Source organism: Eurosta solidaginis, chromosome 5 (genome assembly GCF_040869045.1).
Source record: "Eurosta solidaginis isolate ZX-2024a chromosome 5, ASM4086904v1, whole genome shotgun sequence".
Lineage (NCBI taxonomy): Eukaryota > Metazoa > Arthropoda > Insecta > Diptera > Tephritidae > Eurosta > Eurosta solidaginis.
Window position 1 is genome coordinate 24,082,668 of NC_090323.1, and position 26,558 is coordinate 24,109,225.

General features: G+C 37.3%; 3 protein-coding genes across 3 annotated transcripts in view; 2 read left to right on the top strand and 1 right to left on the bottom strand.

Annotated features, from left to right (window-relative positions):
* The window catches only part of LOC137252016 (larval serum protein 1 beta chain-like), an 85,773-nt gene that overhangs the window by 55,612 nt on the left and 3,603 nt on the right, over positions 1 to 26,558 (bottom strand). The window lies entirely within an intron of this gene.
* Atg3 (Autophagy-related protein 3) lies at positions 3,981 to 5,795 on the top strand. The gene is made up of 5 exons (XM_067792311.1): positions 3,981 to 4,248; positions 4,308 to 4,443; positions 4,504 to 4,694; positions 4,750 to 5,079; positions 5,139 to 5,795. Exons 1-5 carry the CDS (start codon positions 4,177 to 4,179, stop codon positions 5,418 to 5,420), a joined length of 1,011 nt encoding a protein of 336 aa, XP_067648412.1. The 5' UTR covers positions 3,981 to 4,176; the 3' UTR covers positions 5,421 to 5,795.
* dbo (Kelch-like protein diablo) lies at positions 7,726 to 13,534 on the top strand. Its single transcript, XM_067791914.1, has 7 exons — positions 7,726 to 8,236; positions 9,741 to 10,508; positions 10,581 to 11,150; positions 11,217 to 11,338; positions 11,590 to 11,779; positions 11,846 to 12,033; positions 12,106 to 13,534. The coding sequence occupies exons 2-7, from the start codon at positions 9,795 to 9,797 to the stop codon at positions 12,128 to 12,130; spliced, it is 1,809 nt and encodes a 602-aa protein (XP_067648015.1). The 5' UTR covers positions 7,726 to 8,236; positions 9,741 to 9,794; the 3' UTR covers positions 12,131 to 13,534.

The following is a 26,558-nucleotide window of genomic DNA, read 5'->3' on the forward strand; positions in this document are numbered from 1 at the left end:
CCTTTCGGAGTTTTGACGAGTTCTCCATAACAAATGTCTAATTGCCGCAAAGCCCTTTTAAACTAGGAAACAGAATTAATTCCCAAATTTGACTTAACTTTTTTTTGATGGCCCCATGTTGCCCGGCTAGCTTCGTAGTAGGACTTTGAGACTCTTATCTCAGGGGTGAGTCGTGCCCCACGTTGCTTGTCATCGGAGATCCCTGGCAATGGCTTCCCACAGATGATCCGGTTCCCTGTTCGCTTCATCGTCAGGTCTTCAAAGCGAAGCAGGTTTGTTACGGTCTGCTGCTACGGTCTACGGCTACGACCCACTTGGGAGCGTGTTCACGGGAACACACCTAGCGATGTGGAAAGGGTTGCGATGAAAAATATCGAAAAAGAAGGGAACAGACAGACCGGCCATCACTAGAAGACGGGGAGAAAAAAAAAAGAAGACAGAAAAAAGAAGAAAAAAACCACCACGAGTTCCGGACAAAAAGTTTTTCGCGCGGCTCTTTCTCTTCCCTTTTTGGATTTGCCACGCTGATGAACGGAGCTAGACCATAACGTGTTTGCTTGTGCCAAGTCGTATCGTATCAACGATTTATATACTTTTTTTTAAATCCGTACAAATCAAATGTTAAAACGCTATTCGAAACCAAGAAAAATAAAAAGAATTGGTTGAGTTTCCGGCACTGACCGAGAAAAACGTGGGAAAATTTTTGGGAAACAAGGAAGAAGGTCATTTAAAAGGCCAAAGAACAATCAGCAAAATGCCGAGGAACTAGTGGTACTAACCCTTACAAGAATATCCAAATATCCAGCTGAAGTAGTAAGTCAGTGCTTCCAAGTCAAACCTAGTGAGGAAAGTTCTAGGGATTCCGACTCGGATTCGGACGGCACTAACTAATTGTGAGGAGAAGCCTTGATACTCGAAGATAGACCTCTTTCTCTACGTTTGCGAAGTACACCACCACCTTTGGAAAGCGTCCAACACCCCATCCGCCTCCAGGGCCAGCAGTACGCTGCAGCGTAATACAGCGAACGCCCAATTTAGCACAAAGTCATCCAGAAGGTAAAGGTCCACACGAAGTTGCCTTGCCACCAGGTCCGCTCGATCCCCTCAGACCAGAGTGAAACAACCATCAACGCCGGCCTACTGGGTGAGTCAGTTCCTTTTTTTTTTGTGCTTAAAAGCGCGGACACATATTTGGGCGCTAATGCCTGCCTTTTGGTTATGGGTCGTGCGTTTATGTACCCTATGAATGTGTAGGAAGTCCGGTCAGAATTCAAACCATTAGCGCAATTGTTAAAATAAAATAATGTTGGTTAAAAAAAAAAGAAAACATTTAGAGAAACAACTATTTAAACGCGGTTCATACATCTGTATATATAATTAACTTAAATATATGCATTTACATACATGTAGAAGAAAGAAAGCGAACACCAAATTTAGTATACCCAACAAAAAAAAAAGAATGTCCGGTTTTAAAAAAACTTCCAGCATATTGGCGTAGACGTTTTCGAGTGGAACGCAAGAATATCTAGAAATGAATATATAAAATGTAAATGTTAAGAAGTCTGCAAAATTCTGTAATGCGATCTACGATCTACTATAGGAATTTTGAGCCAAATAACTACAACTATTTTTAAGGTATTTTTTTTTACTCCAGTGTGCGTCGCTTGGTTTCCACGTTATTTGCTATGTACAAGCATACCTATGAAATTAAAATCTATTCAGCAGTATGGAAATAAATTCGAAAGAGCATTGAGATGAATTACACATTTTTTTCAGCAAATGACCTGTAAACCAGAGCAACAGCAGCAACATTGTTATCAAATTTAGTTATAATAAGAAGGAATACAATTTCCTGTATAATTGTTTCTTAAAAAGAAAAAAAAAAATGTTATATGTACATACAGCTGCGAACAAAAGAATAGCAGTTAAAGATATTAAACACCTTTTATTAGTAAAAGAAGGATCATTTATTTGAAAAGCTGCAATAAACTTGCAACCAAACTTGTTTTAGAACCATTTAAAAACGTCTAAAGCCCCAAAAAGGAATTATTACTTTGGCTTTACAAAGTTAATATTTACTATTCATGTTTCTTAATACCGGGATCGAAATGAACTCCATCAAATAGATACTTATGTACAAATTTCCTTGTTCGAAATTATTTTTTTGTACCTCTTAAACAAGCATTTTATCACATTTTTCTCTATAACTTAATGCGTATACCTTATTTTGAAGGAAACAAATTTAGATAAAACTCAGGATCGAGTAGTATATATATACATCTTCATATAAATTTTTCTTTATAAATGATGAATTATAAATAAATTTGTAATTGAAATGGGAATGCTGGCGTCGCCAATTATTTAGAAGGCATAAGGTAAGACAGGTAAGGGGCCACCGAGATTTAGGTGCGTCGGTGGCCATGGTTATTTGAGGGTGGGATAAAGCACCGGGCGTCGCAACAACACCCGCGGCGCCCCCTATGTATATTCGGCCCTTTTCTTTTTTATTTTTAATTTTTTTCAGCTTTTTTGTTATTATTTAATTTTTCAGCGTTTCTTTTGAGTTTGATTTAAACTGTTAGTAACCGGTCATCTCCGGTTCGGTAATTTTTTTTTGCGGTAATTTTTTTTGAATTTTTGAATTTTTAAGTTTTGGAATGTTAACGGGTTGTCCGTGGCATCCGGTTCGACCGGATGTCGTCTTGATTTGAATTTATAAGCGTTTTGAGTCGGTCTCTGCGCTTCTGTCAGTTTATTTTGATTTTGACAGCTGCTAGTTTGATAGGCATGATAGGAACTTTTTTTCTGTTTATGGCGCAGGAACAGTAAGGTTGGCAAGGACCCGCCCCAGCCGACAATGACTACCCACTGTGCACCACTACATCATGCCGACCGCCTTCCTTACTGATTCCACTGTAGATGCGTTACCATAACAATCGCTTCAACAATGTCGAACCAGGCTTTTATGGTATTGAATACTCTTTTTCGCTTTGGTATTAGACCTTTCACGCACTTTTATTAAATAAAATAACATTTTCTAACTAATTACACAAATTTGCATACAAAAAAATTTTAACAAACATCTTGTTCTTCTTTTTTTGAAGCGTACGTACACTCAGCGTCCAACATTGCTGTACTCTTAGCTACGTGAAGTTTTCGTGCAGTTTACGCTGTCCATTCAAGTACATGTGTTCGACATCAAAGCGTACAGATTTCACCTGCAGCGTCTATGACGCGTAGCTTCGTGTGCACCTTGCCTAAGTATTTTTCATTGCTCAGTCTAAAGTTTCTTTATATTTGCAAACGCAACATCTTTCGTGAACGCCCGAACACATAAGAATAACCAATTTGACGATCCCTGAACATTTAAGAATAACCTATTTGGTTCAAAATGCAGCATCGTGCGCTGACAGATGAGTTGACTGTATGTGTTTGTATGGAGATCGTCAAATAGGTTATTCTTATGTGTTCAGAGGTCTTGATTGTGGCGATATTACCAAAGAGGATAAATATAGTAAGAGCCGTCACTCGTTATTTTTTAGGCATTTACTCGATGTAAACTGTGAGGTAGTCGCTACTTTTGTTTCATGAGGGACATTTTTGAATTGCCTTCCATTTATCCATGCGGTGTTGTCACTTTATGCAAACGTGTTTTTTGGAAAGAGGATTAAATAATTAATTCAATACAGTCGGAAAAATAAACACAAATACCCCATGAAAATTTATAGAAGACATTTATAAAAATCTCGCCAAAAAAAAAAAAGTAGCGACTACCTCACAGTTTACATCGGTGTAATTGCCTAAAAAATAACGAGTGACGGCTCTTATTATATTTATCCTCTTTGATATTACTGGCATGCATAAGAATTGGTTGACAACTATAAGGGAAACCTGCTTATGTGACGGGCTTTTATGTGGTAATGTTTTTTGCCTGGAACTTGCCCGATATACAATAGAACAACTCTATCATGGTTCAAATATCAGTAGTTGTCAGCGCGAAGTAAATGTCACTTTCTAATTAGGGCTGCTGATTGTCGGCGAAAGTTAAAAAAAAATATTTTGTTCAGCAGCAAATAAATAAAAGAAGCCAATAACAAATTCCCTCAAAATCAGTGAACTTCTCAATAGTTAATATTCAAATACTTGTAAATAAGTGCAATAATAAAATCGCCCACAATGCAAAGTGTTTTGAACACTGTAAAGGGAACAGCGCTGAACGTTGCTGAGTATCTTACACCAGTGTTAAAGGTGAACTAATGTGGGAGTGGCGTGGTACTTATAAATAAAAAAACATTTTCTCATTTCAGGAATCTAAATTTCGTGAAACTGGTGTTCTAACACCAGAAGAATTTGTAGCCGCAGGAGATCATTTAGTGCATCATTGTCCAACATGGCAATGGGCTGCTGGTGATGAAACAAAAACAAAACCGTATTTACCCAAAGGTGTTTCTTTAATATTAAATAATTTATATTATAAGCTAATGTATTATTACGTGTTTATAGATAAACAATTCCTTATCACGCGCAATGTGGCATGCTATAGACGTTGCAGACAAATGGAATATGTCGGTGAGGAGACAGTCGTAGAAGAGGAGGGTGGTGATGGGGGTTGGGTCGAAACGCATCAACTGAATGAAGATGGCACAGCGGAGGTGGAAGAAAAAGTTTGCGAACTAACACTTGACGAAAGCAAAGTATGTAAAATGTAGTCATGCATAATTATAAATTACATTTTTTTTTAATTGAAAGGACGAAATGCTTACACCTGTTAGCGAAAAAGCTACCAATGGTCCTGGTGTTGCAGGAAAAGTTGACAACAACGACGATGATGACGATGATGAGGATGACGAAGCAATCGATATGGATGAATTCGAAGAGAGTGGTATGCTACAATTGGTAGATCCGGCGGTAGCAACAACATTACGAAAGTTAGACGAGGAAACATCCACAAAAAATGCCATCACTGATCTTACCACAGATAACACAGACTCTGTCTTGCATACCCGTACCTACGATCTACACATCACGTATGACAAATATTATCAGACACCACGTCTTTGGGTGGTTGGCTATGATGAGGTCAGTAGGTTGTTTTAAATAATAAAGTTCATATTGCTACATTTATGTTTGGTTTGTAGCATCGAAAGCCATTAACTGTTGAACAAATGTATGAGGACGTTTCACAAGATCATGCCAAGAAGACTGTCACAATGGAAAGCCACCCACATTTGCCTGGGCCGAATATGGCTAGTGTGCATCCGTGTCGACATGCTGATATTATGAAAAAAATTATTCAAACTGTTGAAGAGGGTGGTGGCGAATTAGGTGTACATATGTATTTGATAATATTTTTGAAATTCGTACAAACAGTTATACCGACCATAGAATATGACTTTACACAAAACTTTAATATGTCTTAAGTTACTAAATTAGCGAGATGATGCTTTATATTGACAGCATATGAATTTTTTATGCGTATTGCTAGAGGGTTGCTAAATGTGCCGTAGCCATTAAGAAATGGACATATGTATGTTTTAATTTAAGATGGTTTTGAAAGCCCATATCATTCGGTCCAGTGAACTGCGAAGTTTTTTCGAATTATGTCAAAATTTTCAACTTTGGAAGGTCAATAATCGTTGAAAGAAAAAAAAATCGTGTTTAAATCATGTCCTATGTAGTTTTGCACTCTTTTTAATTCTAAGTCAATGAAAAAAAATTGTAAACCATTTAATTTATAAACCCACAAACTATAATAAAAATGCAAATAATATCGCTTTGTAATTCATACTCATTTGAGTGCGCTTAATGCCAAAACAAAAAATTTAAAAAATGTCAGTTGTTTTTCTTGTTGTATTGATAAAGACACTCCCCGAAGGCCTTGGGTAGTGAGTCTTTTGCCGGATGTTGTTGTTGTTGTATTAACGACAAAGACACACCCTAAGGCTTTGGGGAGTGTTATCGATGTTTATGGTCGTTTGTCGGATATAGTTCCGGTAACAGCACCATTAAGGTACTAGCCCGACCATCTCGGGAACGATTTATATGACCATATTAAACCTTCTAGGCCATCCCACCCTCCTCAATCCCTAGTTGAGGAACTTGGGGTTGCCATCTTTTGCCGGTGGCAGATCGGAACCGTTCCGGTAACAAGCACCATTAAGGTACTAGCCCGGCCATCTCGGGAACGATTTGGACGACCAAATGAAACCTTCTAGGCCATCCCACCCCCTACATACATGAGTCTCGGTCATAAGTTGCGTTATCTCGGCTTGACCCTCGAAATAGATTTACAAATCAATACCCAACCAGATTCGCTCATCAGCCCATAGTGTCCCTTACTTATCCGCAATGTATCAGCCCAAAAGCCTATTAGGGATAACAAAAACGCTTCAAAGATTTTATTTTATTTCTAAAATTCAAATTTAAAAACAAAAAATATATCTTTGAAAACATCGAACTCAATAGCTATCATCCGGTGGCAAAATCCTGAGCCAGATAAATAATTTTGCATGTAAATGCAACAACAACGATTTGAGCCAGATAAATCCAGATAGAAGTCTGGTTCAATTTGTGAGCCAGATAATTTGTTAATTACTTCTTTTTAGGTTGGCAACGAGGCCTTTAATATATCTACTTTTTCAAAAATAGATGTCGCTGCTTAGCCTTTCGCCATGTGAGTTAAATGAAAAACAGCGGCGACATTTGCTTATAACATTTCACGTGTGCGAAAATTTCACGAAATCTGCTTCTCAAGTCTCTCAATGATCCAGAGCATTCCCGTGAGAATTGAGCGTGAGTCGGAGCTGTAAAACTCACTGAAAGACGGCAAATGTGTAATCTACTCATGTGTCAAAGCACGCTGCTGCATCGAAACCAATCTCATGCGTTCCGGCCTTAAATCAGGAGATCTTCGGTGTGAATTAGAGCTATCAGAAGCATTGGGCATCTAGCTAACACTTTCAAGTGACTGTCAAACGTTACAGCTACAGGGTTCATGGCAACCTGGTACAAGTATGTAGTTGCCATTCTATTTAAAAGCTGGGTTGTTTTGACATATGTTCCCAATATGAACAAAACGTTTATGTAAATTTTTCTGTATGCCGGTTTTACATCCACCTCGTTCGTCAAAAAGGATAAGGCTGTATAACTCAATTTTTGGGTTCAATTTTCCATTCCACAAACTTTGAGTTCGAAGCAACAAAGCGATCTATGTATTTATCTTTTCACGATGTCAAAGCGAATCTACGTGATTAATCCGTTTATGTAAATGTGCCTTAACTTGTATATCGTAAACAATTTACGATAAGGTTGCACTGCATGAAAAAGTTTTAAATTTTTGCTATACGGCTACACTGTAGTCGGATGCGTGTTTGTGTTTGTGCAGTGAGGTGAATCGAGAAAAATTATAATCATTGTTTACTATATAGTTTGGCAGCTTAAGTAGAGGTTATGTTGCGAATAGAGTGGAAGGCAGTGGACTAGGCAGTCGAATGTCATATAATGAAGGAATGGTGTTCGGAGATTTTTCAAAGTTAAAAAAAAAAAATGATAAAAGCTTTAATATAAATAAAACTATTGTTTTAATAACAACAAAAACGCCATATATATTCTGTATACATAAATTTGTAAGGATTATCTCACTTTAAAATTTGAATTAAATAATCTAAAGTTTTGTTTTGAAACTGAGTCGAGAACTGTGCGTGTGAATGTGCGAATTTTCGCCGATCAGCTGTTAGTTGCGCTACTTGGTAAAATTTACAATGATTATAATTTCCGCAATTCTTCATGAAAATTATTGGTAAAAATATTTTAAAATAATGAAAATGTTGGTGGAGTGCAAACTAAAGCATTATTAACACTGAATACGCTAAGATAACGCAATAAAACTACGTTTGCCAATATTTGCCTTGCAAAACCAAACGAAAGACTGGACAAAGCGTAACAAAAATAGAAGTAGCACCAGAGAAACCAAAAGAATAGGGCGGCAGCAATCTGGCCATCACTGACGAATATTTTGGAGGAAAATACGATGCTCGTGTGATTAGTTGAGTCCGGAAAAGTGGAATTAATATAAATTCAGAGCATATTTTCCATTTAGCACGTATGTAAAATTTAAAATAGAAATTTATTTCGATGTACCGACGCAACTAAGGAAACAGCGAAAATTGCATTTTCGAGAATCGCCACTTGGAGTTGGGCTTGGTGTTTTGGGCTTGGTGTTGAGAAAAACGCTAAGGTAAGAAATATAAATATATCTTTATGTATAAACCTTAATAACTGCAAGTGGACATATTTATTTCATTTCATTTTTCATTTTTTATTGTTGAATAGTAAGTAGATAGGTTTAATGTAGGTAGGGCGGCAATGTCTATTCACAGCTGTTGTGAGCACATTAACACTGCAGCAACTGCCATGGTGGGCGAGGCAAGGTGTTTGTTTTAGTTTATTTTGGATGCCGTACTTTATAGTTTTGTGCACAGTTTTATGTACTTGCGTATGTTGTACGATCATGCATGTGGAAATTGTGCGATTCGTGATCATTGGATTAAAACTGGAGATGAAGGATTGATGATGAGAATGATGATGAACCTTCTCCAGCGGTTAAATAAAAAAAAAATTGCAAGGAATCTCGACGGTTGTGAGCTTCACTGCAAAATAACAAGCATATTGTGGGATATGAATATGTTTCGTGGCGACTATCCTACTTTTAAAAGTGTTAAAAACACGTGTCGTTATCATACTCTTAATTCTCGAAAACTCTTATGGCGTTTTCTTTTCTGAACATAATGTCGCCATTTTGCTTCTTCTAAGCCCTCTTGTGAGTTTGTGTGTTCTTTTCACAAAATATGTTCTACTGAATAAGAAAAGGGGTCCGTTTACTTACAAACAGAGATTTTGCCAACTAGCAGGTAACCCAGTTCAAATTTAAGAGTTGTTGTAGCGGTAAGGACACACTGGCATTGGGGTGTGTTATCGATGTTGATGGTCCTTTGCCGGATGCAGATCGGTACGTTCTGGTAGCAAGCACCATAACGGTACTAGTCCGACCATCTCGGGATTGATTTGGTATGCCCGCATGAAACCTAGGCCATACCGTCCGCCGACACCCTATATCCATCATGTTTATTAAACAGGATACGCCACGGGTAGGTGAGGTTGACAATTGGGTTTTCTAGAAAAGAACACACCATTAGGTACCTCTTGTTCGCGATCAAAATCAGATTCTCAGGTGTAATAGTGACATTCCCATTATCCGTCAAAGCTTAAGCATGAAACGGATGCTCATAAAAAATAGGCATATGGCTAGGGATTCAAGGGGTTTATAAGCGCAATACAAAACTTTATAGCTTTTAAGCTTCCACAATTGTCAACCTCACCTACTCGAGGAGAATCCTGTTACAAATATGAATGTGTCATACACATATTTAGCAGGCGAGGCTCGGGCGGCCCCAAGTTCCTCATGGAATTAGGGGATGGGGACGTTATGGCCTAGAAGGTTTAATGTTTTCATATTAATAGTTCCAGAAATGGTCAGGCTTTGTTACCGAAACGTTCCTGTTTTAGATACTGCAAAGGACCCCAACATCGATAACACTCTCCAAAACCTTCGGGGAGTGTCTTTATCGTTAATACAACAACAACAACAACATGCATATCGTTAAAACAATTTCAAATATATATTCTAATTTTGTTATGATTATTCTAGGTCGAACTTAATCAATAACTTTTTTGTATTACAGATAGACGCGGTGTGGGGTTGGGCTTCTGCCCCGCTGCGTTTAGCGGCGAACAGGATGGGCGATCCTATGTTGCCTGGCACAGGTGGCAGCGCAGGTGCCTCAACTGGTGCCATTGACCGTCCACCATCACCGGCACGACTATCGCACACCTCCGAAAAACATCCCAAGGTAACATTATCCGAATTGAATATGTTACGTCGTCATCGTGAACTATGTGATGTTGTACTAAATGTTGGCGGTCATAAAATATTTGCACATCGTGTCATCCTTTCGGCATGCAGTCCATACTTTCGCGCCATGTTTACTGGCGAATTAGAAGAGTCCAGACAAACCGAAGTAACCATACGAGATATTGATGAGAATGCTATGGAATTACTTATCGATTTCTGTTATACTGCTCATATCATTGTTGAAGAATCTAATGTACAGACATTACTACCAGCCGCTTGCTTATTGCAATTAGTTGAAATACAAGATATCTGTTGTGAATTTCTGAAGCGTCAACTGGATCCAACAAATTGTCTAGGCATACGTGCCTTTGCTGATACGCATTCATGCCGTGAACTATTACGCATTGCTGATAAATTTACACAACACAACTTCCAAGAGGTAATGGAGAGTGAAGAGTTTTTATTACTGCCAGTTGGGCAACTGGTGGATATCATATGTAGTGATGAATTGAATGTACGTTCAGAAGAGCAAGTATTCAATGCAGTAATGTCTTGGCTGAAATATAATGTTGCTGATAGGCGACAACATTTAGCACAAGTAAGTTGTCTATATTTAGGCGACGGCATATTTTCAAATTTAAAAAACTTCAATTTTATTTAAATTATTCAGGTACTCCAACATGTACGCTTACCTTTATTGTCTCCCAAATTTCTTGTCGGCACTGTTGGCTCTGATTTGTTGGTGCGTTCCGACGAAGCTTGCCGTGATCTCGTCGATGAGGCTAAAAATTATTTGCTATTACCACAAGAACGTCCATTAATGCAAGGTCCACGTACACGTCCACGTAAACCAACACGTCGTGGTGAAGTTCTATTTGCTGTTGGTGGTTGGTGTTCAGGTGATGCCATCGCTTCTGTAGAACGTTTTGATCCACAAACGAATGATTGGAAAATGGTTGCACCGATGAGTAAGCGTCGTTGTGGTGTTGGTGTTGCTGTATTAAATGATCTACTATATGCTGTTGGCGGACATGATGGTCAAAGTTATTTGAATAGTATTGAACGTTATGATCCACAAACAAATCAATGGTCTTGTGATGTTGCGCCAACCACATCCTGCCGTACCAGTGTGGGCGTGGCGGTGCTTGATGGATTTTTATATGCAGTTGGCGGACAAGATGGAGTACAATGTTTGAATCATGTTGAACGTTACGATCCTAAAGAGAATAAATGGTCGAAGGTGCATAGTATATGTGCACGAAAATTTTAAATGTATGATCTTAATAAAATGTTTTGTTTGAAACAGGTTGCTCCGATGACTACGCGCCGTTTGGGCGTGGCCGTAGCTGTATTGGGCGGCTATCTGTATGCAATCGGTGGCTCTGACGGCCAGTGTCCCCTTAACACCGTAGAGCGTTATGATCCCAGGTAAGTTAAACAGAAAAGTTAATCGTGCAATGCCATTTTATACATGTCATGGTATTCTAATGTTTTATTAACGATAAAGACACTCCCCGAAGGTGCCGGATACAGATCCGGTACGTTCCGGTAACAAAGCACCATAAAAGTACTAGCCCGACCATCTCGGGAACGATGGTATTCTGCCTTATGCTACTATGTTTGCTTGTATTTTGCGTGAAAATTATCGCATATTTTTACTTAAACTTAAAATTTTTTAGACAAAATAAGTGGTGTGCCGTCAACCCAATGTCCACCCGTCGCAAACATTTGGGTTGTGCTGTTTTCAATAACTACATTTATGCAGTGGGTGGACGTGATGATTGCATGGAATTATCTTCAGCAGAACGCTACAATCCCCATACAAATACTTGGAGCCCAATTGTAGCTATGACTTCTCGTCGGAGTGGCGTAAGTTTGACTAAAATCTAGGAAAAAGTAAGAAAATTGGCATTTACTTAATTGACCTTTTTTTAGGTTGGATTAGCCGTAGTTAATGGTCAGTTGTATGCAGTTGGCGGCTTTGATGGCTCCGCTTACTTAAAAACAATTGAAGTATATGATCCTGAAACAAATCAATGGCGTTTGTGCGGTTGTATGAATTATAGACGTTTAGGTGGAGGAGTTGGTGTTATGAGGGCACCACAGACCGAAAATTATATGTGGTATTTTAATAGCATTTCTTAATGTTTACACAAATGAATAAATAAATTAATAAATCATTTGTTAAATTTTAGGATACGCAAAGATTCTGTGGTTTGATTAGATGCCGCAGAGAAACGTTATTAAAGCCATAAACATGTCATAAGCAAGCTTAAACTGAAAAAATAGAATCTGCATATTTAAAGCTAATCAAAACAATATGTACGAGCTTATGCGCATAAATAACATTTATAGATCGAACGAGATGCATTGTTTAATCTGTGAGGATGATGTGGATTGTATATTGGGATATGATTCAACTACAAAAACGCAGTCATATATCATGTTATTAAATTCTTAATAAAACATTTCCACATATTATGAGTTGTTGTGAAGAGCTATATATCCCGTGTAGTGTTATAGCAAGTAAAACAAGAATTATTGAACATTTAGTTGCTATTGCAATGCACGGGACTAGACGAAAACTTACTTACATATTTGTAAACGAACAAAATAGGCAAAAACATAAAAATACGATGAATAAAACTTGATAAATCCACAGTAGTTAAAAAAAAAGTTTAACAAAAAAGAATTAATAGAAATTTTAACAGCCTTCTAATTGAAAATAAACAAAAAATAATAAAAATTTTAACTAGGCTTAGAAGAGCAAATACCATCTCTAAAGAAATTCCACTAACAGCGAAAATATGTATACATTTTAAATTAATTTTATGTAATACTTTTTGTATTTGTACTACTCTCATGTAATTATAATGAAATAAAATTTCTAATTTATATTTGTACAAAAAAAGTGCTACTTCAATTAATTGCTATTGCTTTTTTTATAAACCAGAATTTGAAGCCCAAAACAAACCTGAAACCAGCACCTCCCACACTCATAAATTTAAGATATGTATTTAATTGAATAAAATATGTGTAAAAATAACGAAAACAAAAATACTAAACATTTGTATAAGCGTAAGAAATTATAAGCAAAAATTTATGTATGTATGTATTACGTCGAAAGTGTAAAAATTTGTTTAAAAAAACTTTTAATGCTTAAATTGTTTACGGCAGCTTCATAAATTGGCATGCACATTCTTTTTTAAAAATAATTTTTGTGCATAATATTTTATACTTATGCTTTCTTACTAAGACAGTCAATGCTTTTGTAAAATTAAGTTAGTTTTTAGTAACCTTGAGTTTATTAATTATACTGACATACATGGTATATAAAAGTATGCATATATATATTTACATACCAATATGTATGCATGTAGAAGGGTTCGTAAAAGTATGTGGACGTTATTCTTTGCTGGAAATAATTTAATGTGTTGATTAATAATTTTAAGAGCTTATTGTATAGAATTATACTACGAGAACAAAAACCACGATAGCAAGAGAGGGAATTGGAAGTTGCAACAACTGTATAATGAGTTGCTTTTTGAATTCCACACTGTGAATAGATTAACAAATATATTAATAAATAATGAATTATCAAAGGTGATTGCTTTGATAGAATTACTTGTGACTAATTGTTTTCTTTCGTTTCGTTATCAGTTTGCTGCACCCATATAACTGGTTTGTTGTTTTAGTTGTTGTTGTTGTTGTTGTTGTATCGATAAGGTTGCTCCCCGAAGGCTTTGGGGAGTGTTATCGATGTGATGGTCCTTTGCCGGATACAGATCCGGTACGCTCCGGTAACACAGCACCATTATGGTGCTAGCCCGACCATCTCGGGAACGATTTATGTGGCCACATTAAACCTTCAGGCCATCCCCTCCCTCCCCACCCCCAAGTTCCATGAGGAGCTTGGGGTCGCCAGAGCCTCGTCTGTTAGTGAAACAGGATTCGCCGCGGATAGGTGAGGTTGACAATTAGGTTTGGAGAAGCTATATATTGCGCTGGCAACCTGAAGGGTTGCGCTACACACCCCTTGAATCTGGTATTTTAGTCGCCTCTTACGACAGGCATACCTACCGCGGGTATATTCTTACCCGCTGGGGGATTGTTGTTTTAGTGATAGTGTAGTGTAGTAAAATATATAAATCCGTCAGCAAAGAGGAAAAATTGAGCATATCGAAACGGCGGAATGACCCTTGTGCTGATAACCGATCGATTATGACGATATGAGCTTTGCAAGTCCTTGTTTTAATGTGTCCCATTTTTAGACATGTACATTCCTAAACGCCACCTATGGCGACTGAAACTTCATCTGCGTATGTCGCGAGATAGTCGCCTGAGCAGTTGATAATACCTCGTAATGGGGTCTATGAGAGGCCTCGAAATTAGTAAACGAGCTCGCAGAGGGTTGCGATATAATCGCCATGGTAAGGTGATAGCATGCTTTGCCTACCAAACCGAAGAGTTGCGGGCAAAGCAACATCTTAATTTAGAAAAGGGCTTTTCAATTAGAAACAAGTTTTTCTAGGAGGAATGGCCCATCAACAGTGGTTTGACAAAAACTCCGAGTGTATTGCTGCCCTGAACACCGTATCAGTGAAAATTCATCTGCCTTGCATAAAAGGAGCACGACGCAAACTGGAAGAGAAGCTCGGTCTTAATCTCCTCGGAGGTAAATCACGCCAAGTATTTTCTTTAAATGCATTCTTTTGGAAGGCCATTGTTTACATCCTGGAAAAAATGTATATATTAATTTAGCGGCAGCAATGAACCAGATTTCAAAAAAATCCTTCCAGAAAAGTCCCTAGTTCCTGGCCTACTCCCCGTAAAAGAAGTAAGTATTAAACTAGCCAAAACCCCTTTTGTACCAAATTTAAAGGCAAGTGCTCAATATATTAAAGGTTTTGGAGTAGATTGGTCCTGATTCACAACCCGGAAAAAATTTTCTCTTCAATATCAACTTAAGCATAACGCTCGGAGCTATAACTAAAAAAAATTCAGATTAACTGTCAGAGGATATATCGAAGTCAGTTACCTTTTACGGTCCACCTTTTACTTTTACAATAGTAATATGTTACATGGCGCGATATACCTCCGAGCGAGCATATTGTACAAGGAATAAAGAAGTCTTATATATGTGTCTATAAAAACTCCGTAAATGAAAAAGTATATACCACACGTTTTATTGTAAATTCCAAAATTTTAAATTTTCGAGATTTTAAGGCTGAGCTGTAAGCTAATGCCCCGAGGTACCGAACACTTCAGGGTCCGGTTTTTAGCTGCGAGTTTAACCCTAGAAAGATAACGTTATTTTTTTACCCTAGAAAGATAACGTACGTCTGAGAGACGTGTTCAAGTTTAAGGACCTTAAAGATATAAAAAAAATCTTAAATTTTTGTTTGTTTTTTTTTTTTTTTTTTATCATTTGATATATATTCACTTGTTTTAAATGTTTTTTAAAGAAAAATGTTTTTTTAATATATTAAAAATTAAGTTTGACTTGTCTTGGACTTGTCCTTACAAAAATCAGTCTTTTTCGAAGGACCTCAATTTATAGCAAAAAAATTAAAATAAAATAAATTTTTTTGTACTGCAATTGAATGAATTAACTGTTTTAACTATACTTAAAAAAATATTAGCTAAAATTACCATTTTAGGCAAAAATTACATATAAAATTTGTAGTCACGTAAAAGATAACGATACGTCTCTTAGACGTATTTTTATAAAACGATCGTATATATTTCAGCGAACAAAAAAGCATAGATGTTAAGTAATGATTAGATAATGTTAATGATTGCTAATTAACCTTCATTTGCCAAATTCTCTAATTCATTAAACAATTAGAAAGGTTCACCTAATTCCCATTAGATAATTGAAATTTTTATTGTAATGGTAAATCTAATTGCAATTAGTTGCCATTAGCAAAAAAATTTTTTTACCTTTACAATTAGAAATCTAATTGACTTCTGCTAATGCAATTAGATATTCAATTAGCTTGAATTAGAATCAATTATTGAATATCTAATTGCATTAGCAGAAGTCAATTAGATTTCTAATTGTAAAGGTAAACCAATTTTTTTTGCTAATGGCAACTAATTGCAATTAGATTTACCATTAGAATAAAAATTTCAATTATCTAATGGGAATTAGGTGAACCTTTCTAATTGTTTAATGTATTAGAGAATATAAACCAATTGCATCAATTGCTAATTCTAATTGATTTTAACATGTATGCAAAAAAGTTACTACCGAAAAACACCCCCACTGACAAGCTGGTAATGATAGCTGAGAAAACTGAAAATGTTCTCTACATTGTAAATTTTAGTAAACAATGGTTCTCTCTTTACGATTGTGGGAGACTGAGAGCAAAATTAAAACGATGTACGAATCACAGACGTACGTTATCGACATCCGGCAGAACCGGATGCCACGGACAGACCGTTAAACATTTAAACTTGAAATTAAAAAAAAACCGAAAATTAAAAAAAAAAAAACTGTTCAAAAAAAACTAACCGAACCGGAAACGACCGGTTACTAACTGCTGAAATTAAAAAACAAGTAAGGAAGGCTAAGTTCGGGTGTAACCGAACATTACATACTCAGTTGAGAGCTATGGAGACAAAATAAGGAAAATCACCATGTAGGAAAATGAACCTAGGGTAACCCTGGAATGTGGTTGTATGAAATGTGTATCAAATGGAAGGTATTAAAGAGTATTTTAAGAGAGAGTAGGCCATAGTTCTATGGATGGACGCCATTTAGGGATATCGCCATAAAGGTGGACCAGGGCTGACTCTAGAATGTGTTTGTACGATATGGGTATCAAATGAAAGGTGATAATGAGTATTTTAAAAGGGAATGGGCTTTAGTTCTATAGGTGGACGCCGTTTCGAGATATCGCCATAAAGGTGCACCAGGGGTGTCTCTAGTTGTACGATATGGGAATCAAATGAAAGGTGTTACTGAGCGTTTTAAGAGGGAGTGGGCATTAGGTCTATAGGTGGACGCCTTTTCGAAATGTCGCCATTAGGGTGGGCCAGGGGTGACTCTAGAATGTGTTTGTACGATATGGGTATCAAACGAAAGGTGTTACTGAGCATTTTAAGAGGGAGTGGGCATTAGGTCCATAGGTGGACGCCTTTTCGAGATATCGCCATTAGGGTGGGCCAGGGGTGACTCTGGAATGTGTTTGTACGATTTGGGTATCAAATGAAAGGTGGTAATGAGTATTTTAAAAGGGAGTAATCCTTAGTTCTATAGGTGGACGCCTTTTCGAGATATCGCCATAAAGGTGGACCAAGGGTGACTCTAGAATGTTTGTACGATATGGGTATCAAACGAAAGGTGTTACTGAGCATTTTAAGAGGGAGTGGGCACTAGGTCTATTGGTGGGCGCCTTTTCGAGATATCGCCATTAGGGTGGGCCAGGGTGACTCTAGAATGTGTTTGTACGATATGGGTATCAAATGAAAGGTGGTAATGAGTATTTTAAAAGGGAGTAATCCTCAGTTCTATAGGTATAAGCCTTTTCAAGATATCGCCATAAAGGTTGACCAAGGGTGACTCTAGAATGTTTGTACGATATGGGTATCAGACGAAAGGTGTTACTGAGCATTTTAAGAGGGAATGGGCATTAGGTCTATAGGTGGAAGCCTTTTCGATATATCGCCATTAGGGTGGGCCAGGGGTGACTCTAGAATGTTTGTACGATATGGGTATCAAACGAAAGGTGTTACCGAGCATTTTAAGAGGGAATGGGCATTAGGTCTATAGGTGGACGCCTTTTCGATATATCGCCATTAGGGTGGGCCAGGGGTGACTCTAGAATGTTTGTACGATATGGGTATCAAACGAAAGGTGTTACTGAGCATTTTAAGAGGGAGTGGGCATTAGGTCTATAGGTGGACGCCTTTTCGAGATATCGCCATTAGGGTGGGCCAGGGGTGACTCTAGAATGTTTGTACGATATGGGTATCAAAGGAAAGGTGTTACTGAGCATTTTAAGAGGGAGTGGACATTAGGTCTATAGGTGGACGCCTTTTCGAGATATCGCCATTAGGGTGGGCCAGGGGTGACTCTAGAATGTTTTTACGATATGGGTATCAAACGAAAGGTGTTACTGAGCATTTTAAGAGGGAGTGGGCATTAGGTCTATAGGTGCACGCCTTTTCGAGATATCGCCATTAGGGTGGGCCAGGGTTGACTCTAGAATGTGTTTGTACGATATGGATATCAAATTAAAGGTATTAATGAGGGTTTAAAAGCGAGTGGCCCTTAGATGTATATGTGAAGGCGTTCTCGCGATATCGACCAAATGTGGATCAGGTGATCCAGAAAATCATCTGTCGGGTACTGCTAATTTATTTATATATTGAATAACACTAACAGTATTCCTGCCAAGATTCCAAGGCCTGTTGATTTCGCCTTGTAGAACTTTTTCATTTTCTTCTACTTAATATGGTAGGTGTCACACCCATTTTACAAAGTTTTTTCCAAAGTTATATTTTGCGTCAATAAACCAATCCAGTTACCATGTTTCATCCCTTTTTTCGTATTTGGTATAGAATTATGGCATTTTTTTAATTTTTCGTAATTTTCGATATCGATAAAGTGGGCGTGGTTATGGTCGGATTTCGGCCATTTTTTATACCAAGATAAAGTGAGTTCAGGTAAGTACGTGGGCTAAGTTTAGTAAAGATATATCGGTTTTTGCTCAAGTTATTGTGTTAACGGCCGAGCGGAAGGACAGACGGTGGACTGTGTATAAAAACTGGGCGTGGCTTCCACCGATTTCGACCATTTTCACAGAGAACAGTTAACGTCATAGAATCTATTCTCCTACCAAATTTCAAAAGGATTGGTAAATTTTTGTTCGACTTATGGCATTAAAAAAATTCTAGACACACTAAATGAAAATGGGCGGAGCCACGCCCATTTTGAAATTTTCTTTTATTTTTGTATTTTGTTGCATCATATCATTACTGGAGTTGAATTTTGACTTAATTTACTTATATACAGTAAAGATATTAAATTTTTTGTTAAAATTTGAATTTAAAAAAAATTTTTTTTAAAAAGTGGGCGTGTTCTTCATCCAATTTTGCTAATTTTTATTTAGCACATATATAGTAATAGTAGTAACGTTCCTGCCAAATTTCATCATGATATCTTCAACGACTGCCAAATTACAGCTTGCAAAACTTTTAAATTACCTTCTTGTAAAAGTGGGCGGTGCCACGCCCATTGTCCAAAATCTTACCAATTTTCTATTCTGCGTCATAACGTCAACGCATCTACCAAGTTTCATCGCTTTAACCGCATTTGGCAATGAATTATCGCATTTTTTCGGTTTTTCGAAATTTTCGATATCGAAAAAGTGGGCGTGGTTATAGTCCGATATCGTTCATTTTAAATAGCGATCTGAGATGAGTGCTCAGGAACCTACATACCAAATTTCATCAAGATACCTCAAAATTTACTCAAGTTATCGTGTTAACGGACGGACGGACGGACGGACGGACGGACGGACGGACGGACGGACGGACGGACGGACGGACATGGCTCAATCAAATTTTTTTTCGATCCTGATTATTTTGATATATGGAAGTCTATATCTATCTCGATTCCTTTATATATGTACAACCAACCGTTATCCAATCAAACTTAATATACTCTGTGAGCTCTGCTCAACTGAGTATAAAAAAGCTGAAAATTAAAATGAAAAGGAAAAGAGCCGAATATATATAGGGGGCGCCGCGGGTGGTGTTGCGACGCCCGGTGCATTTACCCACCCTCAAAAACCATGGCCACCGACGCACCTATTTTTCGGTGGCCCCTTACCTGGTAACACTACGTGCCCTCTAAATAAATGGCGACGCCAGCATTCCCATATTATTTACAAGTTTATTCAAATTTCATTTTTACTAACGTATGTATGCTATAAAAGAAATATTTAAAGCTATACCTATATTTATGTCAGCCCCTTTTTTTCTTGACAAGGGTTATAAGTGCTTGGTGTGAAAAAAAAATTGTAAATAAATGTGCTTATGAATAGTAGATATATTACATGCAAAGTAAAAATTTGGTTAAATGCCCGTTTTCGTTTCATTCACAAACCTATCCTAGGGCTATACAGTTTGGATACAAATTCCGATAATTGGGGCCCCCTTACAAAATTAATATGTTGTTGTAGTAGAACTTATTTTTGAGTTTAACAAAATATCAATTCGGTATAACGCATAGTATAATGACACTAATATGTAATATGTACTAAGAAAATTTGTTATAAACGCAATTAAGATTAAACTTGGGGTAAATCATACTCCTCGAAGAAATTGTTTCACATATTCAAGTAAAACATAACTTTTAAATTTATAGGAAAATTAACGGAATCGTTTTACATGTTCAGGTAAAACGTGTACTTTTAAATTCATAGAAAAATTAACGAAATCGTTCACATGTTCAGGTAAAACGTGAACTTTTAAATTTATGGTAAAATTAACGACATCGTTTTACGTGTTCAGGTAAAACGTGAACTTTTAAATTTATAGTAAGACTAACGACATCGTTTTAAATTAATGAAATCGTTTTGCATGTTCAGGTAAAACGTAAACTGTTTTGCATTTATCAGTCAGTGCTGGTATTGTTTTGTTTTTCTCTTTTTTTTCTTGTTTCTAAGTTAATTAAACCTATCTACTTAACTTTACGTTACGTCTACTTTTTTTTTTGCATGGTATAATAAGTTAACTTTACTACAAGTGGATGCAGCTTGCTCTCTTTAACTTAGGTATATGCATGTATATATGTATTACGTGTTAAGATTCTATACTAGAGTGATAGCCTTGAATTTGAATATGTCTGTATATTAACAATATATGTTGTTGCAGAGTCAAAAAAAAAATTAAAGAACAAGGTTGAGACCACAAATACGTATATTTAGTTCAGTATTGGAACGAACTCACCGCTTTAACCGCTGATATTCGTTGTCGCAATTGGGATGGCCGCAGGCCGATGTTCGCTGCCCTGTGGTTGTTATTGTAGCTGGTGTTGTTGTAGCCCGTATGGTCGTAGCTGATAAGGTTGCGGCTAGTATTGTTGTAGCCGGTATGGTCGTAGCTGATAAGGATGCGGCTAGTATTGTTGTAGCCGTTATGGTCGTAGCTGATAGGGTTGCGCTAGTATTGTTATAGCCGGTATAGTCGTAGCTGATAAGGATGCGGCTAGTATTGCTGTAGCCGTTATGGTCGAAGCTGATAAGGTTGCGGCTAATATTGTTGTCGGTGGTGCCCGTGATAATAGTAGGCGCCGTTGGTGGTGGTTGGCGCTTTGGGTCGAGGTAACCGAGTGAACCGGGTGGCGATAAAGCTTCGTGCTACCCTTTACGAGCCGGATGACTTAGCTCTTTGACGTTGATTGTATTACGCGGCAGCGTACTGCTGGCCCTGGAAGCAGAGGTGGTGTCGGACGCTTTTCCGCAGATGGTAGGGTTCTTCGTAAACGTAGAGGAAGGGGTTTATCTCACTAGGTGTGACTGCGAACGCCGACCTACTTCAACTGGATCTTGTGTCCACGCAACACAACCGGTGCAAGGTTTATTACCACCCAAAATAGACGCGTAGAAACGAGATTTGTCGGAAAGAACGGTTTCGGTGCTTTGCGCTATCGACTTTCCTAGTTTCTGGACAATCACATGCTTACGCGCACAGCCGGCGAGGATGTTTTGTGATTAGTTGGGTATCGTTGGGGATGCGCAGTGAGCAATAATGTTACCAAAGCAGTATAGTTGAGTATCGTTGGGGATGCGAAGTGAGCAATAAGGTTACTAAAGCAGTATATTAGCGGAACTTGAACTTGACGCCTTTGCTGCTGAAGTTATACCCCTAGATGTTATATATGCCGTTTGTATAATTGTAGGGTCGCCAAAATTTCGCTCACGCAATTTTTTTTTTTGCCGGAAACTCATGGCAATTTTCGCTAGTGATGGCCGGTCTGTTTTTTTCCTTGTTTTTCGATACTTTTTATCGCAACTTTCGCCCCATCACTAGGTGTGTTCGCGCGAATACGCTCCCAAGTGGACCGTAACCGTAGACCGTAGCAGCAGACCCTAACATTATGTGTTCCAAATATGAGCCAAATCGGACCACAAATACGACTTTTGTGAATATCTCGATCCATGCGCCACCTAGCGGCGATTTTTTTTCCCAGGTCGATTTCTATTTTTGCATGTATTATGTATTCTAAATATGAGCCAAATCGGACCACAAATGCGAATTTTGCGAATATCTCGATCCATGCGCCACCTGGCGGCGATTTTTTTTACAGGTCGATTTCTATTCTTGCATGTATTATGTGTTCCAAATATGAGCCAAATCGGACCACAAATGCGAATATCTCGATCCTTGCGCCACCTAGCGGCGATTTTTTTCTTATTATTGCATTGTTATCGGGTTCTGAACTATATTCCAAGTTTCAAGCTTGTAGCTTATCGGGAAGTTACTTAAATTTCAATTACAAGATTCGTTCACAACGGTCGTGCATGCGCCCGTGCAGCCTATCAACTCAAGCTAAATAAAACCGTTTAAAAAATGGTGTCCAGATGATATCACTTTGAAAAATTGGAGTATGAAAGAAGATAACTGTTGCCATTATTTAAGCGGCAATTACCCACCGACGTGTGCCGTACGTACGGACGTTTGTCGTAGGAAGCACGTTTGACCGAACCCTCAAGCTCGTAGGAATCAATGTGTGCGTCTGTGTACATGTACATAACATATTTGTGTGTGTATTGTTTACAGATAAGCACTGTTGCCATTGACCACTTTGCATGTATGCTTATGGAAACATCAACTTTTTCCAATTTAATTTTTGATATTCTAAAAGGCCGGAATACATATTAAATAAGTATAAATAGATTACATATTTATAATCAGCACTTTTACATAATTATTTCGAATTATTTTCACAATTTTTCAAACTCTAATTAGGTGTTTTTGCATAAAAATGCAAACGGTCAAAAATTAGCGCACAAAAGTTTACTAGGCAACTCTGTCTAGTGAGAGAGCGATCAGCTGACACGTTCTTACGGAGAAAATTAAAATTGGTATGATTTCTACGTTCCGGGCTACGTACGTACGGGCGTTGCACGTCGGTGAGTTTTCGTTTACATTGCACACTATTAAATAAATTTTTAAACCGATTATCCCTGTGCGCGAAAAGTCATAAACCGATGTTTAGTTTTGATAAATAAAGTGGTGTGTTTTTTTATTTAAATAAAACCAAAATAAAAACCCCCATAAAAAGGCAAAAAAACCAAATATATATATCGCGCGCTCGGGAGACAAAAAACTTTCAAAGTAAGGAAGGAGCCAAAATTCTGCGGGCATAAACGATGTGGAATACTTCTTATCTGGTGATTGTTATAATACTATCGTTTTTTTTTTGGGCATATAGGGATTTTCGCGCCGTTTGGGGTTTACCTAACCTTGTCCTCGACTTCGGTCACCAATCTCCTCAAGAAATCCGGCACTGGCATAATGCATATGCAGGCCCGGAGTTCAGGGAGTGTAAATCCCCGCTCCACCCTCTTTATATTTCGATAAGATAATAATTTAAATATTTTTTTTTTTTGTAAATTCTTGTTTTGGGATACATTTCTATTTTTTTTTTATCCACCCTAATGTCTAACTCTAGACTTGGCGAAGATACATGTAATGCTTGAGGAGCGTAAACGCCAAACAGGCGTGAAATCCTCAAACCTACTTGAATCCGCGCTAATAAATCATTTCGTCCCTCCAGTGGAAGGATCACCTCTAGTGACGAAAAGCTCTTGCGTAGCGCCATGGATATTGCTTTTACATAAATTTGTCATCACCATCTTACCATAATTGCCATGCTATAAAGGGTTTTCTTCACAAATATAATGATCGAAGACAGCAATCGGGAGTGTTGAGTGCATCAAAAGTCACCTTTCAAAGAAAACGGGGAAAATTAAAGCAACCAAAAGGTCGAAACGTTAATATACGTATGAGGGTAGGCTAATTTAAGTATTTTTTCTTCTGTCCAAATCGTATTTGTTTAAATTCGAGTGAAATCGCAGTAAAGTTTGTAAAGAGCTGTTCGGTGACCAAAAGGGGCCAAATAGTCAATTTTGAGTAATTTCGCATGGCCTTTCAAACGTTTTTCTTGTAATAGCTGGAAAAAACCAGCTCACACTAATTTCCCTTAACCTCCATAATAGAGCTCTGTTAGGTAGGCATTAGGGTGTTGTATTGTGTCTTGGTCGAACTTCGTTCCTATTGAGCATAAAATGTTTGGCCTATCTTTGGTGGCAGAAAGGCCTAAGAAAATATTTTATAATTTTTTTGGTGTTCAGTAATCGAGGATTTCTTTTATATGGCATAATGCGACTTTATTTGTCAAAATGTATAATACATGGATGTGTTCTTTTGTCGGAATATCCAATTATTTATATGGGATTTATGTAAACCTTTTATATAAAATAATTTTCGTTTGTGAATTTTCATATATGTATACGTTTTTTTTTCTTTACGAAACTTTGTTTTTTATTAGGAGAAACACTTTCATGCCTAAATATGAAGCTTGTGCATAATGTATGTATATATAATCGTTTAGGATTGTAAATCATATCTTGCGAACATTTTTTTTGTTATTCGTTTGTATAAAAGATCTGTTGGTCAAAAATTCGTAAAAATTCTGTTCTTACAAACATATAGCCTCGTATAGGAATAAGTTTAAAATTTTGAGTCGTTTCAGAGAACGTTGTTTTTTTTTTGAATTCGTATATAGGATTAAGATATTTTAATAAAATAATGTGAAAGTGAATTAAAATTGAAAGAGATAATGGTTTGCTAAAAATTTAATCGGTTGGGGAGGGGGAAGTTGACATTAGGGTGAGTATGTAGGATCATTGGGAGCAAAGATAAGGGGACTCGCTGCCAAGCAGAAATTCGAGCGGTCCAAGGTAGGGTGGGCTTTCTGCGAGGGAGGTGCACGGATGTAAGTATAATGATGATTGTGACATCCGCCCCGCATCAAGGTGGACAAGGGTTAAGGGCCCCGACCTCTCGCCCTGAGCTAGCTGGGGGACATTCCACCTTGATTGCGCGAAGGGGCGGATTCACCTTTTAACAGGTGTACGTGACAAGTTTGAGGTCTGGTGCTGGTGCTGAGGATGAATATGTTCCTACTCTTTGGTGCTATGATTTGCTATGCTTTTTGAAAGATCAAGAAGAACCTTTGCCAGGCGTTACCACAATGCAGGATGAAAATACAAACATATTCGAGGTAAGAAAAAAAGTCAAAATTTTATTGTTTCTTTTTTTTGTGAACACAAACATTCATTTTGTTTTTATTCCGTAAATGATTCACTTTCTTATATTTAATATATTGCTCTGCATGAAACTTTTCTTGTTTAGTCGAAAACAAATAATTTAATCAATAAATAATTACCTTAATAAAATCTTTCATTTGACTTATTATGGCATCACAAGTCTCTGTAACTATTTTCCCAATCGTTTGGGGCGCAATTGCTGTCAAAAATTTTAAGTCTCAAAGCTATTGCCGCTAGCTAGAAAGCGTAAAGTTAAAGCAAGGCGGTGATGAGGGGAAATCGCTTCTCTCATTATTGTATCCCGTTTCGTTACGAGTGGCAAAATTTTTTGTAAAAGTTGGTCAAATATTGCCTTGCTCATACGAACGTAATTTTTAAAATCATTTTGTGACGTGAATTCCAGTTCTTTAATAAGCTCACTTTGTACAAGAACTGCTCGTTTTTGCACCAAATTCTTTTTTTGCGATCTTCTCTCTTTTTTTTACGCTTAATTGCCACAGCGAGCAATATTGCTGCAGCACAATTGTTGTCCGTATTCATCGCTGTCTGAAAGAGAACTAATGTTGGGCCAAAAGTTCGTATGGTGTATGGCCAAAGCTGCGAACAAGATTGCGGAATGTTCGCGGAAATGTTCGTGTCGTGTATTTGGCGCTTAAGGTTGGTCGAATCAGCTATTATAAGGTTACCGATACGGTTACCTATAAAGCACCAATGTCTCCAGCTTAACCCTAGTGAACTAAATATACTGAACTAAATATACGTATTTGTAGTCTCAACCTTGTTCTTTAATTTTTTTTTTGACTCTGCAACAACATATATTGTTAATATACAGACATATTCAAATTCAAGGCTATCACTCTAGTATAGAATCTTAACACGTAATACATATATACATGCATATACCTAAGTTAAAGAGAGCAAGCTGCATCCACTTGTAGTAAAGTTAACTTATTATACCATGCAAAAAAAAAAGTAGACGTAACGTAAAGTTAAGTAGATAGGTTTAATTAACTTAGAAACAAGAAAAAAAAGAGAAAAACAAAACAATACCAGCACTGACTGATAAATGCAAAACAGTTTACGTTTTACCTGAACATGCAAAACGATTTCATTAATTTAAAACGATGTCGTTAGTCTTACTATAAATTTAAAAGTTCACGTTTTACCTGAACACGTAAAACGATGTCGTTAATTTTACCATAAATTTAAAAGTTCACGTTTTACCTGAACATGTGAACGATTTCGTTAATTTTTCTATGAATTTAAAAGTACACGTTTTACCTGAACATGTAAAACGA

Coding starts and splice junctions, on each gene's coding strand:
- Atg3 (XM_067792311.1), top strand. CDS start 4,177: ATGCAAAGTGTTTTGAACACTGTAAAGGGAACAGCGCTGAACGTTGCT. Junction 4,444..4,503: donor AAAACCGTATTTACCCAAAG/GTGTTTCTTTAA, acceptor ACGTGTTTATAG/ATAAACAATTCCTTATCACG. Junction 5,080..5,138: donor GGGTGGTTGGCTATGATGAG/GTCAGTAGGTTG, acceptor TTTGGTTTGTAG/CATCGAAAGCCATTAACTGT.
- dbo (XM_067791914.1), top strand. CDS start 9,795: ATGGGCGATCCTATGTTGCCTGGCACAGGTGGCAGCGCAGGTGCCTCA. Junction 10,509..10,580: donor GGCGACAACATTTAGCACAA/GTAAGTTGTCTA, acceptor TAAATTATTCAG/GTACTCCAACATGTACGCTT. Junction 11,780..11,845: donor TGACTTCTCGTCGGAGTGGC/GTAAGTTTGACT, acceptor ACCTTTTTTTAG/GTTGGATTAGCCGTAGTTAA.